Here is a 19,208-nt window from a genome sequence, read left to right as displayed (position 1 = left end):
TTGATATGCTTTACTGCAGAACATGGCGGTATTGTGGCAAAGCTGACTAGTCAAGTTCGAATTGCCTGGCGAAGGCCAATTTTGAGATCAAAGTAACAGAAGTTTGAGCCCATAGAAATGTAGGGGCGCTGGCCAGGATTTTCCATTTGGATTGGATTAGAAATAACCTGAGTCAACTTAACGGAAGTCTACATGACAAAAAACATTTAAGCGCACAGCCAGACGAGGATGGTGATAGAAGCGGGGAGACACACGAGAGCATCTTTAGCGCTCGCGCTCATGTTTCTCCCGTCTTCTTTCACCATGTCTCCCGTCTTCTTTCACCGTCCTCGTCTGGATGTGTGCTTAAAAGTTTCTTGTCGTGTCTTACCAACACGCCCAAACAGCCACATTATGGAAGTCAACAGTAATAAATAATGTGGAACACCTTTCAGCATCCTATGCAGCAATATGCCTTCTCATCGACGTGCAAGCGCTCCTCCTCTCTAGATGAGCAGGTGCTCGTGTGGACAAGCAATGGTCCCGAGGGCATACTAATAATAATGTCCAAGGTGCTATCTCAGGAAAAGTCTATAGGTGGTACATGCATCACACATCAGTTGTGACAGCTCCCTCACTATTACAAAAATGAATAGGATGCATCATAAAAAAGAAGGAAAAAGAAGTGTAAGAACAGCTATGCATTAGAGCCAATTCAAAGTCGCAGTGTGGAACTGGTCGGGAAGTGATATACCGGCATTATAATTTCATTAAGTACTGTCCAACTTGTAACACTCTGACAGAGTTCTGCTTATGCATCAAGTTTTACATAGACTCTGAGATTACAGCATTCTGCTGTTGCAACCGCGTGTCACATAATTGCAAAAACCATTCTTTTGGCAAACTGGAATATTGCTGCTAGCGCGCAGACAAGCATAATGTTTTCATTCTCGGAGTGTGGGGTGTAGACTAGAGCAAACTTCAAAGCACCCTGTGGTATCAGTTTATGTAAACATTGAACTGAAACAGTAGGCACCAGAAGCAATGGGGAATGAAATATCAAGCATTGTTTGGCAACCACTTAATTCAAAGGTGTGCACCCCCCAGCAGTGCACTGAAACTGCTGTGCCTCCTCTGAGTTTTAGCTCGTGTTTTGTGTTTGCCTCTGCTACCTCGGTGTCTTGAGGCAGTATTTTGACTTGGGGTTTCAAGCAGCTAAATTTGTTTTAACAAATGCATGGGCTTGTTGTGAGTGCAGGCCAAGATGGGCAGTGGCCAGTCTGAAGCGGAATCTGAGCGTGATAAGCGCAAGAAGCAGGTGCACCTGATCCAACAACGCAAACGCAAGGCCCTGGCTGATCTGCTTAAGATGTTGGCTAGCATGGGTGAGTGAAAGAAGACAAGCAGGGTCTGCAGCTGCTTTCTGTAGAATTGAAACTTCTGTGAATTGATATCGATTCAATGTGAGAAGCACCATTGTCTCTCCTCTTATGTTTTGCTTGGCGATTAACCACCATATTCAAGAACGAGCCTTGAACTTAACTTATGACTTAAGTCGCACTTTGGCACTTAACTTGTTTCAAGAACAAGACTTTTACTTAAATGTGACTTTTCTCTGTATTTATGCCCCAAAAAGTTAAGTAGCCGCGAAGGTTGTCCCGGACCTACCTTAACCCGCACTTATCAGGAAAAAGGGGCCGACTACTACGGCAGCCTCGCTGACTTCGGGAATTCTTTCACTCGCGCAGACGATATAAATGAGGGCTCTGCGTATACGCGTACGTGACGGCTTCACAAGTGCTCAGGGATCAGCAGAACCCCATGGAATGCTATAACGACTTGTAGTTTATCTGCAGGTATCGTTTTTCAAAATGCGCTGTGCTGAAGCTGCTTCGAACTCTGCAGCTGTGCAGCAGCGACGATGACCGTGGCCTGCCCGTACCGCCACTGCTTTAAAGCCCGACCCTCATGGAGCGAACTTCCCCGACGATGTTCGCGCTTCAAAAAGTGTAGCGAGACGCGCCGCCGTGTTTTCGCCTCACCGCCCCTCATGCGACGATCCAGCGGCGAACGCCGCCGAGCCGCTGTCAATGTGGCCAGCCGTGAAGCAGGATATTACTGTTTTTTAAATGTAACCCACAGTAAGATTTAGCATGTTGCGACACTTAATAACGTCATAACTTAGTGTTTTATAATTTTTCTTGAGTTATTTCTTCTACAACATACGCGGTTCCATTACGCTTTGAATTTCGCATACATAGGGCAACCAAGTAATTCTGTGTGTGTGCGTGAGGAAAGTGCCAGAGGCAGCGCAATGGAAGCCAGGAGCGCGTTGTATTTTTACTTCCCATGTCCGCCGATCTGCAGCGAAACAGACAAGCAGTACAAGCTATCTACCATAGCCCCCGAAAGCTTCCCATCTCAGAGGCCATATGCCGTCGTCGCGCCTATCTCCCAACTTTACCGACAGGTGGCGCTCGCATCTCAATGAAAATTTCTCTCGCTAGGCTTAGGCGCGTTCGAAACGAGAAGCGATCTCGAAAATTCCTCAAGATTAGCCATAACACTCTCTCGTCGAAGCGGCATGAGACTAAGCAAAAGCCGTTTGCGCAGTCAGTTGCTACTGAACGAAGTGAATTCTACAAAAACAACGCCAAATTCAGTTCGAAGCGGGCGACCGGGACCGCCGCCATGTTTTACATAAGCTCAATCCCATGATGCAACGGCCGGAAGTGCTGCCTCCTAATTGGATCGGGCTTGTCGCCGCGCGCTGGACGCTTCCGGCGGCGGGCGAAAATATATATCCCCTCCAAATCGGTGGCGCGCGTCGCGATTTTTGACGCCGACCGAAGAGCGGCCGCCGTCGGACGAAGTTCGCCGCTTGGACGCCGGAAATTAGTTCTATGAGGGTCGGGCTTAACTGCTCATGACGCTGCAATTATACGGTACAGGAATGGCGTCTGGCCTATTCAGTCATCTTCCATTTCGAATTTATGATCGCTACCACCACCATACTTTCTTCGAGAGCTTGTGATATATTTTTACCATAAGCGGGGCACGAGTGGATTCTGCATTCAATAGCGAAGTGTTCTAGTTGGCTGGAAGTGTAAACTACTTTGGCATGCTGGCACTTTGCAAAGGTCTTTCCGTTATAATTGCAGCATCAGCTACACATGCGCCAAGAACTGCGAAGTTACGTTTTGTATGTCTCCACTGGTGAAAAAGTACAAAGTCCGAACGGTAAATGCCATTATGAACTGTGATCTCCCGATAACGGCATAGTAACCGCTGACTCTTTGCAGCTTTGCACGTGGCAGCAGCACATCAGAGTGCTGACCATTGTGAATGTGGAGAGACGCTGACCGTCCTACATGCCCTGGTAGAGTGCCACGAATCAGAAGCTGAAAGAAAAAAGCACTTTCCTCTAGCTTACAGGCAGAACCTTCCTCTTCATCCAGCAATGTTCCTTCATGTGGACTCATTTTGCAGCAGCAAATCACTTTTAAACTATTTACATGATGTTGATTCACTACAAGTTCTACGCCTGATAAATGTGTAGCATGACCTCAACAGAGGCTACTGCTACAATACTAGCATTTGTATGGCACGTGCCTCCTAAGCCTTGCACACAAGGTTCCTGATGAGGCAGAAGTGCCACTGGCACTTATAAATTTTAGTAAATCATCCGTTTCAAAACATGTTTTATGTCTTGCAGGACACTTTAAAGCCATTGCCACAATTTTAATACATTTATGTTTTATGCACTGTGCAGCGACTCTACCTTTAGGCCCATATACATCCGTGTTCAATCCTTTCCACTTTACTGTTCTATTAAATTTTATAATCACTTGCATGGCACTCTTTGGCCAGATCTGGCCCTTACGCCACTAAACATCACATATCATCATCATCATCACATCAGAGTGCATGAGAGTACCGCTGCTGTGGCGTCTGAGATAGCACCAGCACACACTCCAGTCTTGGAGGCCACTGCTGCCATACACTGTACGGCCTTGCCGTGAAGCAAGCTTAAGCCTTGAAAGCATGGATATCCTAGCATAGTTGAAAGCAAGGGACTTCCCTCTCGGCTTCTGAAATCTGGACACCAAGGCGGCGCTTGCTCACCTCTGCGGTCAAATCATTGCACTTGTACAGGAGCAACGTTTATAGAGGACTGGATGGGGGGGGGGCTGCTGTGTGCCCTGTTCGGTTGCACTTCTGTACTTTGGAACTTCGCATGCACCCTCCTGTTAACGCAACCGGGTTTAAAGTGTTTGTTGTGACAGTACGGTGCATTTGAAAATGTTTGTTATATCTGGCCGCAATTTCAATAGGCAGGGTCAGAAAATCAAAGCACTCGTGGCTACCACTATAAATGAAGGGGAAGCGAGATAAAAGTAGATGTCATTTTATTAATTACGAAGAAACTGCACATATGTCTACTTCTTTCAGTGTCTTGCATCTTGAATGTACTTTTTGCCACAGCCTTTAAACTCTGTACACTATCACATGTGCAGGTCTGTCGTACCGCAAGGGCCAGCTTTTTGGTCCAACAGCACATAGCATGCTTGAGGCACCAGCACTTGAGCTGCCAGCAGCAGTTAAACAGAGCTTGTCTTCAGTTGTGGATGACTTCATGAGCCAGAACTGGGCCGGGTGTCATCACTACTACTATCGCTGCATTGCAAGTGTTTCCGCCTTGGCTGGCAGCTATCCTAGCAAGGTATCTTCGCTTTTGCTGTTTATTATTATTTGTCTGTCTGAACTTTTTGAACTTTTTCTGGACTGTAAATGGCTGTTACAAGGGGAGACAATAGTGAAACCTGAGCTGTTTCGAGCAGTTTAAATGCACTAGGTAATGTGTTCCAGCTTGTTCTGCAACATAACCCATTTTTGGTCACATGGTTGGTTTTGAAACTGTAAACTGTCACATCATTTGAGCATTTACCATTGGGAAAGCAGGTGCTTTAGTATCCAAACTCTCCACATTATTGCACCTAATAAGCAGCAAAAATATTTGCACCAGAAGAGTGCCTTAGTTCCAAGATCGCATTAGTGCTGATCACTAGAGGCTGAATCAATTGACAATGTGATTATTTGATAATACAGTAGACCTTCGTTAATTCAACTATGGTTTAATTCGATTTTTCGGTTCATTCGATCCTGACCGAAGGATCCCACCAGCTTTCGGTATTTCGATCCTAAAATTGGCCTTCACTGAGCAATTCAAACTTGAGCTGCCACGCATGCGCCTGACCCTTATGGTGACCCTTATAGAGACCCCTTTAATGGCAGCGTCTGTCTCGGTCACGGAGGAAGAATAACAGGAGGTGAAACTATGGGCTGGCGCCGGCGTGACCACTTGTCGTGATAATGTCACGTTGGGTGAGGAGGAGACGCACAGCTTCAGATGTGCTAACGCAGGTGGTGAACGTTGGGGCGGCGACGCCGCCGCAAGGGACTACTTCCCTTACGGTCGGAGCGCGCGCGGCCGCGGTCATGGACGCAAAAAAATATATATATTATTTCTTCTTCGACAGCGCCCAGCTTTGTCTGCTACTGGCCGCTTGCGCTGGGTTGTCGGATGTCGCAGAAAGTTTTGCGCCAGCGCGGTTTGCACTCAAGGAATAAAAGACCTGTAGACCATTTTGGTACATATATCTTTTTCAAGATTTAAATTTAGGATCACATGCTTTTTATGCGGCAATAAAAGCAAGAAACTAGCACACTTGAAAAATCTGACGATCTGCGATCGTAGCCAGGCGCATATCGAAAGAGCAGACGATGTGCAACCCTAACCATGTGCGTATAGAAAACTGCACTTGGTGCTTTTCAAGTTTTCTGACGTAACGAAAAACGAGAACTTGTTCTACTTTATTTTCATGCGCCATAAAATGGGCCGACCAGAGTATATGATACATAGCTATTGTGCGGGGAAACAAGATTTCATTATATTTCTGTGGCACGTTTGCGGAGACGTGTACAGACGGAACAGGAGAGTTGAGCAGAGTCTGGCGCTTGTTTCGCGCTGTCAGAATGATCCCTTCTTAGTTCTGCAGTTCCTTCACTGCTCCTCTACAATGTAAGTGTAATAAATGTTTTTTTCTGCTCCTTGTTGTGGATGCATTCACTGATTATCGAAAATGGGGCACCGATGCTTCGTCCCAAACTGTAACAGTGGATATAAGTACTGAGCGGAAAACACTCGAACAAATGACCTTGAATGCCTGCAAGAATGGGCGAGAGCTATAGTAAGCGAGGATCGAGAACCGACAACAAGCGACTACATCTGCTAAAAGCATTTCCTCAGCGGAATGGTCAGCAGGCGTAAATACTACGCTGACCTTGGAGGCGCAGTCATCTTTGACCAGCTGAAAAAGTAGTTCTTGCTCCTTGGGGCAGTACTGGTCGGTCCTGTCCCATGGCACAGGGCCAGCTTAGCGAGAGCTCGTTGTGATAGCTGCTGTCTCATTTAGTGACAGGCATCGTGTTCAGCTGGTATACTCCAGCTATAGCTACCTAATGCAGGGCGGCTCTCTGGTATAAAGCAGCCGCACGTGAGCAGACGACAAGAGCGCGCTCCCTGTGTCAGACAAATCTGCCGCATCACTTCGACAAACCGTTACGATGACCATATATCAGCCGTCTGGCGTTTGGTAGGGGGCGCTGGCACGATGTCCGCCGCCGCGCTCCTGTGTGACATTATGACGACACTGAAAGGAGCCGAGTTGCGCCTCTTAAATTGTTCTTTCTCCGTGGTTTCGGTGGAGCTTAGGGGACAGTGAATGCGTTGAACCCATGCCATCGCCCACTGAAAACATCTATTTTCGGCCCACCCTAGAAATATTTTCAAGCAAGCAATAAGCGTTGCTCGCAGTGTCTGATTTTGGTATTTACCTGATTCTAACAACCGCCTTCCTTTTTTTTTTTTTTTTTGGCAGAAGAAACATTGGGGCAAAAATTGCCTGCCCAGTGCAATCCAATACAAATCCAAGACCGCTTTTGCGGTGTTCCTATGTTTTCCCTCATAACATGTATGTATTGCGCCAAAGCTCACTTCGGACTTATAGAAAGTGGGCACACGTTTGATTCGGGGGCATGTAAGAATATGTCAAATACTGCCAAATGAATCAGCGGTGTGTGCTGGCATTTCTTCTGCATCATGTTTGATTAGACCTGCCGGATAATTTCGTCAGTCTCGTCAGGGTTGAAGTAACGTAAGCCGGCTGTACATGAATAGGCTATATTCATGGTGCTGAGGTGAAAGGTGACGACATGACTCACCTGACTAGGCCCCTTATCAGCACCACAAAACGACTCCATTGAAGTGTTTCTTTACCCACTCATAAACAACTCCATTGTTTTCCATTGAAGTGTTTCTTTACCCACTCATAAACACGTTTGCAAGTTTTGCTAAAACGTGTTAATGTGGGCAGTCCTGACCTGGATGTGTTAACAGAAAGCCTGAAGTGAAAAAAACACTGCATATCCACGATGATGAGAGGGCAAAGCACCGGGGGATCATTGGACATTGTGTGCAGTCCTGACCTGGATGTGTTAACAGAAAGCCTGAAGTGAAAAAAACACCGCATATCCACGATGATGAGTGGGCAAAGCACTGGGGGATCATTGGACATTGGAAGCACTGGACATTGTAAACTAATTCGCACATAAATTTTATGTCATGGGTTTGCATTCTGTCAACTTGATGTTTATTGACCTTTTCCATACCCTAGGCAAGTCTCACTTCTTCGAGGACTCCACTTAAGGGAACTGAATTTGTTGAACACACGTGATCTACCACCAAAACATCCATTTTCAGCCTGTTCTAGGAATATTTTAAAGCATTAAGAGTAGCTCACGATCTCTGATTTTTTTATTTTTTTCCCCTCCAAGAAAGTTAGGCACATAATTGCCTGCCTGGTGCAATCACATACAAAACCAAGGCCGGTATTTTATAGCGATGCGTTATGCTTGATTCTATACTAGTCTTATCATCCACCGCTCAAGGCCAGCTGATCCCGTTGATAATGTGAGCTAACCGTCGCTCTGACCACTGACCAAGCGTGAAAAGGCATTAGCATCGGAAAGACATCGCTACAAAATACCGGCCCAAAAGCGCGTTCGCATGCTTTACTGCATAACTTGGTTGTATTGCAGCGAAGTTGACTTTAGTAAACCGCCCACCATTGTACAATTCTTGCCCATTTTTCTTGCTAAAAAATCCGGTATTTTGTTTAGGAGCTTTAATCTGATTTCTGCATTATTTTTCTACTTTGGACACGTAGGAAGCAGGTGCACATTTGATTCGGGGGCATGTTAGAATCGGGCAAATGCTGCTAAATGAATCAGTGGTGCATTTTAGCTTTTTTTCCCGCATCTTGTTTAATTTGGCTCTCCTAATAATTTGATGAATTTCGTGGATCCCGTCAGGGTCGAAGTAACAGAAGTCGATTGTAATTATTATGCCAATGTTTTGGTGGCCTGGCTGCTAACTATGCTACTCTGCCTTTGAAACTTCAACTTGTGCTTCACTTTTGGGCATGTGGAGGCTGCCAATGTGATCTTCCTAACCAAACACCCGCCCAATTGTAGTCATCTGTGCCTAATATAGAAACAGCTAGCGCACCTGTACAGTGTGACTGTATCTTTTTCCTAATTATTTTCCTTTGCATGAGTCACCAATGGGTAACAGTAGTTATTCCCCCTGCTTGATTGTTGAAATGCAGGCTCTTCCTGTACTGCAGAAGAGATACCGTTTGGAAAAAACAGGAAAAAAGAATATTGTTGCTTCTGATTGTATGCACAATGACACCATTTTTTGATGCTGAAGAACGATGCATACAGGAATTGGGACCTCAAAAAATGTAGCTACAGAAAATGTAGTAGCAGCTTTACATTGAGTGCATGTCGGCATACTTGACAGCATTGCATGAGATCTCTTGTGCATTTTCGTCACCAGGAGTTTGACCCACAAGTGATGGAAAGGTGCTATGGATTTGTGGGCCACTTGGCCACCCTGGCTGTGGAAGACCGCAGTCGTTCCTGTGATGCAATTCACAAACTGGAGAAGCTGCAGTAAGTAGTTTGGAAAGGAGTGACTACCACATTTTCCTTATCGTGCTTTTTATATTTCTGTAGGAATCTAGCTGCTTCACTTGAGGAATCTTCAAAAGGATCACTTCTACAACAGACTTTCCTTGACCGATGGAAGGTGAGTCTTGTGTAAGCTTGTCAGGCAGCCCTGTGTTTTCCTTTAAGACGTCTGTACAAGCACATGCTCTCAGTCTTGTTTATTAGAGAGATATAGCTGTGACAGCCACTGGCATATGTAGCAAGCTTCGCTGTCAAGGTGTCCAAACTATCTCGGCGCAAACTACTATCCTTACCGAGAATAGTGCGGGCCATTTGGTTGTTCTAGGATTCACAGACAAGGGCATTTGCATGTGTATGACAGCTCAGTCCAACATGTGGTCCAACATGTTTCATTGAACAATTAGACATATGTAGATGTAAAAATTATGGGGACCTTCGGTGTGTGTGGCTGGTCTGGAAGTTCAGCTTGCTTTCCAGGTTAGCAAACAGTCATTATGTTAAATACTATTATATATTTTTTTTGCATTATATGTTCAGAAGTATAAACTGAATTGCAAGACGCATATTTTATACATTTTAGCACTTTTCTTCCTTCTCAGAACTTGTTATTGTAACATTAAGTAGACAGCATCATGCAAGCCCCTTCTGCCATGCCGCAAGAGATGGTCAAGCCTGCCATATCCATGGCATGCTTCGCCAGATAAGCCAAACACAACATATAAGACAATGTATGTTTATTACAACACACGAACCACAAGCGCTCGTGTAAATGCAGAGGAACTTTCTCCCTGCAATCAAATTTTGAGGTTGTTCTTGCCTCCCATTGCATTTTGTCTAGGAAAAGAGCTGTCACACAAGACAGCTGCTGTCCTTAACTTTGTCTAATTCTGAAGAGCAAGTGACAAGGGTTGTTTGTCCTCAACCCAAAGGCGTCCGCACCTCAACTCCCTGTTAGCCAACATGAGTTGGCACTGGCAGTCCCCCTTACTGATGGAAGTGTGTTTACTCTCCTCTCTTCTTACCTAAGTAGTCAGCATGCCACCGCAAAGTCGTGTTAAAAAGCATGGCAAGGGCAAAGGTGCACACTTTCTTTTTTCCCGCGTAAATGCCATGTGCATTGTGTAGTGGTAATTACATGCTGGCATTGGCCTTTCAATAGATGGCCTACTTGTGTACTTTCCATGCAGCAAGCATTTTGCGATAACTTGAGCCAAGTGTGAAGGAGTACAATTATCTAGGCCCAGTAGTCGCAAAGGAACCAGATCATGAGAAGGAAGTCTCCAAATGGGTTGGAGTGCACATGGAAGGCTTTCTCAAGTAATGAATGGCAGCTTACTGATACAGTAAAATCTCAATACAGTTAAGCCTGGATATAAAGAAATTGACGAAAACTTCGTTATAAAGAGGATTTCGTTTTATGCAGGTTTGGTAGAAAATTCGAAAAAGAAACGCTTACCGTATTTACTCGATTCTAACGCGCCCTCAATTGTAACGCGCACCCGTTTTCCGTTTTCGTCGAAGCACTCATCCTTGGAATGTCACACCAGGTACTGCATGCGTGGACGCGTGTCGTTTCGCACAAGCGCGAGGCATTGGAAACAAAGAGCGAGCATCACGATAGTGTCGTAGCATTATATATGTAGTGTTACAGTAGAACCCCGCTGTTAGGTTCCCGGGTGCTGCGTTTTCCTGGTTGTTACGTCGTTTTCGGCCGGTCCCGGCACAGCTGCCATAGAACCCAATGCACTGGTAACCCCGCTGTTGCGTCTCAACTGTGGGACCATTTCCGCATCATACGTTGCGAACTGCCACCCCGCGCCGGCCCGAGCAGCCATTTTGACTTTTCATGTCGCTTGGCTTGGTGGCTTGACGATGGCATTGGCCGCCCAAAGTGCCGGCGGTGACAACTATGACGTATTTTCGGTTTCCGCCAGCAAAAGTATGGCCCTTGAGATTCGTATTTGCTATCTAAAGATGGTGTCTATGACGCGTTGTGGCCCTGAAATTGGTTTTGGCTCATAGATGTTTCGTATAAAGCCCAAGGCCGATAACGCAGTCGCCGCGCGCCGTATGCTGTATGTGCGAGTGAAAACGTGCAAGGGGAGCCGACGACCGTGTCTAAATCTCGCGCGCGCAACGAAGAAAAGCAGGGAGGAAGCGCGCCTTCTTCTTTTGCTCTCGAGGCACCGGCGAGGGGGGAGGGATAGCGGGCGGCATTGTACTGTACTCTGGCATCCACTGCGTACTGTGCGGCGGCGCGTGGTCGCATGGACCGTATCTTGAAAGCGATCTGCATTGGGGCAGAGTCTAGGCAGTGTAGGTGTGTCGGCGGCTCGTAGCTTTGTGCGTGCTGTGTGTTCTCGGCGCTTAGTTTGCGTTGAAGCGATAGACAACAGCACGAAGGTCACTTCGCTCGCTTCTGCAGCGGCGTTTCCACACGCCGCCAGCGTTTGACAGCGCATGTCCGCACTCATCGATTGTGATGTGTCACAGCGTCTGCCAGCGCGTCGGCAACATTAACTGGAAAAGGAGAGTGCCGGCTTGGCGGGCTAGACCAGCTGCAGCAAGCGGCAGGATCAGGTTTGAATGAAGGGAGGGGGAAAGGTCACGCCCGCGGCGGCAACATCGCCGGGTCGAGGGATGCAGGCCCGCCTCGCACACGCTCGCACGCACGTACACGTGCGCTCGCTTCGCATTCCGTAGCGGTGGAGAAGGTACTTCCGGTTGCTGCTCGCGCAAAAAGGACAAAATTTGGGGCTAATTTCTAGATTGTTGGCGGGGAAAATTCGTTATTTCGGGGAGGGGGGGGGGGGGGGTCTCCCGCTGCCACTTCGTTACGTAGAGGTCTCAAATACATGTGCTTCTATGGAGTAACGGCGGGGAATAGAAAAACTTCGTTATATCCAGGAATTTGTTATATGGATGTTCGTTATAAGCAGGTTTAACTGTATAACGAACTTCAGGGGACCGCGGTAAATTGTTCATTATTCTGAAAGGTCATCATTAGTGAAAGCCACAAAATTAACCATTCTGCCCATCAACCCATCAGTTCATAAGTTGTCACTTGAGCTATCCACAAAAACGTCGCTGTTGGCTCTCGCCCGGCGCTGTTGCTATTTTCCGTAGATTCCTCCGCCACGCATCACCGAAGCACCATATAATAAGAGTCATGTGTGTAAAAGAGACGCTCAGAAAACTACTGACAAAAAGGAAACTCTATGTAGCCTCCAAAGCGCAATGTTTCTTGTTGTTTGTTTTGTTTTTTGCATTCTTTGCTGTGGACACCGCAACTGTCTCACTCGAAGCAGACACCTGGTCTATTCCAAAGCGCAAGCGCACGTAAACGGCAACGTCCGGAAAGTGCAAAGTGCGACCGTGAGTACGGAGATTACATTTCTCCGTGTGCATAGCTAGTACAGCCGCAGAAGAAGACGAAAGGAAGAGACGTGCCTCCGTTGCTAGGCGACACTTGTCTTGGCGGAGCACGTGCTCACAAAACCTGATGCGTCATCGCCTCTGCAAGAGATCAAAACAAAAAATTCTCTCCCATGTTTTTTTTTTTAGATGCGAAGTAGCTTGTGGTCCGGGTTATGTCACTCCCTCCCTCTGCCGTGCGGCGTCCACACCCCTACTGCGCATGCGCATCCTCCTCCCCCTCCTCTCCTCTCCGGATTGCATAACGAATGGCAACACCTGCGGCTCTGCGCACGATAATGCGAAGCAGCTTAGGTTAGAGACGCGACGGTAGGCACCCCAGAGGCACCCACCGGCAACAGTCACCAAGGCCGCCCACGTTTGGTGCGAACGCGGGCAAAACGCTGACGGCGTCGACAGCAGTTCTGCGCGTTGCTGGTGCTGCTGCATGTACAAGTTTATACAGCTGATAAAACTACCTTGAGTCGACCCCATGGCTGCTTCGCATACTACTCAGGGTTCCCCTACGGGAAGCTGGTGTAATTTTTTTCTCTCTTTCTCTCTCTTTATATTTTTTATTGCATGCCGTCTCAGGTTTTCCGAACCCATGTGCCGCAGCGTCCACTTTCTGCGCCTTGTTGTCTGCTAGCCTACTGCTTCGGCTGCCGTAAAGAAATACACGGAAATCTAAGACTCCCCAGATTTTGGAATATTAGTTCGTAGTAATGAGGCATTGTTAACATGGCAAGAAAACTGAATAATCATTGTTATTCTGAAAAGTTTGGTATTCTGCAGTTTGTAGTACTGAAATATTTTTACATTGAAACTATAAGAAGTCAGCAGTGGATTTCCAAAAAGTTCATCACTCTAAAAAGTTTGTTAATGTGGTGTTCCTAGTAGCAAGGTTTCACTGCATTCTTAAAAAGAAGTATTCCAGCTGTTTTTTACTTTGGAAAGCATTAAGTGAGCAACCAAAAGTGATGGTTTTGTGCCATGATGGCTAAGACCTCTTCACAATCAAGTTTAGCAGCCAAACCATATTTGGAAGAGCTGAAATTCAGCAATTGAAGCAGTGGGGCAAGCAGCAACCTGAATGGTGGCAGCTTTGTTCACAATGGTGATAGGCAACATTTGGGACATCTTGCACGCTTATCATCTGAAAAATCAAGCAGGACACCATGCAGCATGTGAAATTTTGCACATTGGTTCTGTGATGTGTGTGACAGTGCAATGTAGAATCAAGAAGGCTTGAAGTGCGGGTTGGCACACATCACCCCACATATGGGGTGCTAAATGATGCTACATTGTGTCCGGTTAATGAAGGACCTGCATTTTTACTCATGGCTGATAAGGAACAGGTTAATAGAGTGAATTAAGAGCTTACAGGCCTCTATTTTATAAGCAGTTGCACATGTTGTTACTCTATCTCAGAACCATTAAGTTTGGTTTCAATGTGTGGTGCCTAGTTGCATGTTAACCATGAACATATGACGGCCATGTTGGCAGCCATGTTATAGTCATGTAAATAAAGTATTGCATATACCTTGTCAGTTTTCAAATGAGCTTTACAAGTGTGCTTTACAGTCTAAGTTATTGAGTGCCTGTCACATTAAAAATGTTTAACTCATTTTATGCTATAGTCTCTTTTCATTTGCTTCGCTGTTCTTATTATTGGAAGATGACACAATTTTCGGCATCTTGGTCTTTTTATGAACAAATGTGTATGTTGACTGGTAGGAGAAGCTGGCCTTAGCGATCTTCCAGAGCAGCTGGCGGCTGGAACAGACATTGGTACTGCTCAAAGCCTGGCCAAAGCCTGCTGAACTGGGTGAAGACCCAATTGACGAAGCTATAGCCAAGCTTCAACTGCAGCTAGCATTGCTGCAAGAGTGCGGACAGCGGCTGTCACATCCTGCCTTCAGAGGTAAGACAGAATATGCCAACTGTCTCTGAGATTCGTTGCTGAGAGATTGCTCACTTTATCAAGGTTACTGAAGGTCACGAATGCATCTTATGGAAACTGCAAGTGGTTGTTCTTATGTTGCAACTGGCACACGAAGTGATGATCAAAGATAGTGGGTAAAAATTGTGCTATGGTGCAGTCCACTTATAATGATACCACATAAAACAATATATCAGTTATAACAAGGAGTCGACTTACACATTAGGTATATGAGAAAAAAAAAATGTATATAGTAAAATTATTTGTTATGACTGCATGTCAGATACAACGATCAAAATTTTGCCTTTTGGATGCTGTTTTTTATGCATACTGAGCTTGACTTTTGTGTTGCTAAATTCCCCTTAAACCGATGCCAAGACGGGGTGAAAAGTTTACCTATGCAAAGTTCGTAACTGCCGCCATTCCCGCGCACACCCCGCTTGCGCAAGCCACAGAGAGCATCGCGAGTAGGCGCAGCACGTCACAAGTTGGCGCCAGCTGCATCACTCCGTCAGATCGGTAACGTTTTCAGTGGAATTCTCGCTACCGATGCCATACCGCCAGAATGTCTCCAGAGCAAGGTCACCATCATCCACAAGAGAGGCGGAGACCCTGGATTTCTCTGAGATTATAGGCCAGTCACAGTTACATGTGTGTTGTACACATGTAACTGTGGTTGTTCACCTCTGCTTGGGCAGAGGTGAACAAGGTGGGCAGAGGTACTTGCTACATTGGTAGCAAGTAAACCCACTTCAAAAGTGTTGTGGTGCCCACACAGCCGCAAGGACCGCAGCATTGTCAGAAATGGCTCTATGGCACACACATAAAATGCAGCAACTGCTATCAAAAACGAGTACTAATAAAAAACCATACACGCCTCTGCTCTCGTATGACACCTGTGTTCATGATTTCATTACCATAGTGCATCTACGCAGCGCCGCGCACGAACCTTCCCGGTCTTGTCAACTAAACTTCGGAGCAGCCAACTGTTTTCATTGTGTTCTTATTTGTTGCTTGCTCAAAGTGGTCACACATTATCCAAGTTGTGTCAATATTGCCGAATGATCGGGGAAGTTGAAAAGTGAGATAACGCGAATAGTTGCACCAAAACCCAGCACAATGTGCACACAAGCACACCACACTGAGGAGGAGGTACGACTGGATGCCCGAGTGTACCACGGCATCCCTGCTTTCAAAGAGCTCTTCCACTCGTACCAAGCATTTGAAACACACAACTGTAACCACGAATTAGCGCACGACTGTAACCTAATTGAGGAAAAAGTGCGAGCACGCGCAGAGTCTAGCATGGTGTATCTCGTTTAAGCCCATATTCCACACAATGCTTCGGCTTGATAACAAAGGAACACACAGGTTTTTATTTCCTAATGTTGAAGTAAACATTAAAGGCATAATTTCTTATAAAACCAAACAAATTGCGGTGAAATTTCAAGCACCTGACTACAATTACCACCCGACACGGGCAGAAATACCCGAGATCATATGCTGCATTACAACACTGTTGGCAATGCCACTGTCGAGTCAGGTGTGGGAGGGGGAAAAACAAGCGCGGAGTTGGGGAGGGCAGTAGATATGGCACTACTTTTAATCACTGAGGGGTTTTATATTCCCACTGAACATGCTGCGCTATCTAGCAATGCCACCACGAAGTTGGCACATGGTGCATTTTTGAATATGCAGTTAAATCGGGAGTTAATAACAAAATTCTTGATATAATGAAGCACTATTCTTTTTATATCTTCTTGTTCATAAAACACCATGTATTTCGAACCTGAATGTAACAAAGTGTGTTTATACTTAATTTCAATATACAGAAATATAACTGCCACCGCAATGGAATACTGAGGCAATAAATGGGAACTGCTGCAGATGCAGATTGTGAAGTGGTTGAATTACATGCGGCTGCTTGCGAATACATCTCTCAAATCGCACGGTGTGCTACAAAGAGTGGCCGCCAAAGCGTTGCTAGCAGTAAGACCCTTTTGCCGTCATGTTCTGCATGAAGTCCAAAAGCTCTAAGATGCTATCACACACACCGTATGCTGTGGCTGCGAGGGAAAGTGTGCTAGGGTGAGCTGAGGAGGATGGTGGCTTGATGTGCACCGTCTGTTCACTCAAGCAATAGGAGGGGGGCTAGGGAGAGGGGGCGGTAGGTGAGCGCGCACCTCCTCTTTTGGCCTGGCCATGGCTGTGCATGGCTGTTGGGGCAGCTGAGTGCATACACTGCCCACGTGCTCCATCTTCAAGATAATCTGCGGGTGCAAAGACAATGAGCCGAGATGGCCGTGGCTTCATGTGCGCTGTATTCCTGCAGGTTTAGTGCTGAAGGTCATGTAATGTCAAGTTTCAGAGATGCATTGGAAGTGAGAGGCAGACGAACCATTTGCTTGCCTCTGCCTGCTTTTTTCATGATAGCATCGTCCCACATCGGGCAACACTCTCAGCTACGGAGGTGGAGTGGACACGAAAACGTCGCAGGCTTTGCTTTGTACCACCGATGTGAAGGTATCGTCAGCAGGGCATCAAACAATCTTTGGTTGCCGACTCTCAAATTCAACAAAATACATTTTTTCTCATTGAATTTAGATTTTTCTAGTTACTAATAGCTCATAAAACTTCGGGGCCCCTTTTGCGGAAGAAAAAGCCGTCGGCGACTGTACTTGACCGCAAAAAGGTTGAATTTCAATATAACGAAATTTTAATATAACAAAGAAAACTGCCAATTTTACTGACTTCGTTATATCGAGGGTTAACTATATAGTCAGGCAAGATTGTCTGAATATATGTGACATGGGTTCAATTCCGCTCAGCACTGGAGAAATTATTGCTTCATTTTTTGTCATTGAAGAGCAGCACATACTCAGTGGCACATGCCCAGTGAACCAAGTTGACGTCAAACACTGAAGATGACACGTACCCACTGACACATACTCTGTCATCCAAGTTGGTCCGAGGGTTGGTTTCAAATCCTGTTCCCTCAGCACAGTAGCCTGACCGTGGCCTACCCGCTGACCCAAGTTGGTGGGAAAATGGTTAGAGATGCAGGCAGATTGTCCCCTGAAAGTGCATGAAGTTCCCAAAGAATGCTAGTCGCATTAAAGCACAATCAGGAAATGCTTAATCAAGTTTTCTGAAACGCATGCTTTAGAAGGAAATTTGCTGATTATGACAGTTTGTGTATGACATGTGGTAATTGGACAGGAAGAAACCTCTGAGCGTGCTTTGGAATTAGAATAGTTTTTGTTATGCATAGAATATGTTACATGCATGTGGTATATACAAGATGAGGCTTCGTAGTCAAATGCTGAAGCGGGACCTCCTATGACATCTAGTTCAAAAAGTTATTCAGTGCAGTGTCAGTGGTCAAAATGACAAGAAATAATCAGTGATAATTAATAAATACAGAATTACACAATCTGCAGGAAAGTGCCAAGGTTGGGGAAAAACATGTTAATAGTACAAGGTTGGTGGCAAATGAGAATGTTGCAGTCCCTGTTATAAAATTACTTTTATGTGTGCCTTCAATGAACAGTGTGCCTTCAATAAACAGCTTGCAAACTGAATATAACGGTCAGGTGTGCATTGTATGGATGTGGAAGCCACAAGTTTTAAAGGCACACCATAGGCCAACATTGAATCAATCTAGAATGTCGCCCTTCTAGAAACTCTGCACAGTTTTTGTTATTATCACGAGATGGCTTGCTTGCTGTCAAAATTGCAACTTCAACTATCTAAACCATCCTTGATGAATGGGGTTTTTTGTGTAAGGAGGCTGGCAGTCGCAGAGTTCAGACTTTATTGGATGCCACTGCCTGCGTTGAGCACAGGTGGCACTACCCCCCAGATAGCACTGACAGAGCAGTGGGAAAAGGTAGCGTCAGTCACATCTGTCGAGAAATGCCAAACTGCAGTTCCTTACTCTTCATTTTTTTTTTTTTTTTTTCAAATGAGTGGCTGACTTAACCTATTTTAAATAGGACGTGTTACATCACTGGAACTGTTGCCACATTTTTCACAGTGGTTGTGGGTACCAATCTTTTCCTATGCAAACAATGTTTTCTTGCTCGCAAAAGTTATGTTCTTGATAAAGGTAAAGTCCCTAGATACTTTTTGCTTTTTTTTTTGAGTAGCGACAAGCTTTGAAGCACCGCCGACGAATCTCATTGGGGGGCACTCATTCTGGCAGCCACATTCTTCTTAACGCTGTTCCCCCTGCAGTCACTTGCAAGCTGCTGCACGCAAACTTTAGGGCAGGGAGAAGACGCATTATAGTGAGCAGTGCTTCTGGGCACGCTTATGTCTTTTCCTCGTGCAAAGGATTTTCTGCGGTTGGCACGACCGCAGAAATGCGGCAGGCGTCGCCGTAAAGAAGAGTTGAGAACAAACACCATTGATAAGTACGGTTCACAATTACGGTGACAAATTTCACGTTCGGCCTCAACAGTGGAGTACTAAGCCGCTTTTGGGTTTGTATTTGATTGTCTGGCCCCATGATTGAAACTTATATTTGACCCGTGCAGTGCAGAAGTGGCCATTGACAATCGGATGCTATCTACGCGGATAAGCCGCTTCAGGAACTTAGGGAAAGGACATGGAAGTCGACGGAGCTAGATGTTGCTACCTAAAAAAGAGCAGAAAATCTAGAGACTTTAGGTAAAGGTGTACTTTAGGGATCTTGGCGCCTGAATTTGTCTTATTAGTTTTCACTTTATATCTGCAACGAGGTATAAGAATGGGATATTGGGGAGTGAGTGAGTGA

General features: G+C 45.8%; 1 protein-coding gene across 1 annotated transcript in view; it reads left to right on the top strand.

Moving 5' to 3' along the window:
* Positions 1 to 19,208, top strand: part of LOC119461954 (midasin-like) — a 268,647-nt gene that overhangs the window by 229,693 nt on the left and 19,746 nt on the right. The window contains 5 exon segments of the mRNA XM_049672349.1: positions 1,238 to 1,364; positions 4,497 to 4,702; positions 8,942 to 9,057; positions 9,121 to 9,193; positions 14,227 to 14,413. Of these exon segments, the coding sequence (XP_049528306.1) occupies positions 1,238 to 1,364; positions 4,497 to 4,702; positions 8,942 to 9,057; positions 9,121 to 9,193; positions 14,227 to 14,413 (709 nt within the window).

The sequence above is a fragment of the Dermacentor silvarum genome, chromosome 8 (assembly GCF_013339745.2).
Source record: "Dermacentor silvarum isolate Dsil-2018 chromosome 8, BIME_Dsil_1.4, whole genome shotgun sequence".
Classification (NCBI taxonomy): Eukaryota; Metazoa; Arthropoda; class Arachnida; order Ixodida; family Ixodidae; genus Dermacentor; species Dermacentor silvarum.
The sequence above is the reverse complement of the archived record's forward strand: the minus strand, read 5'-3'. Positions and strand labels throughout refer to the sequence as shown.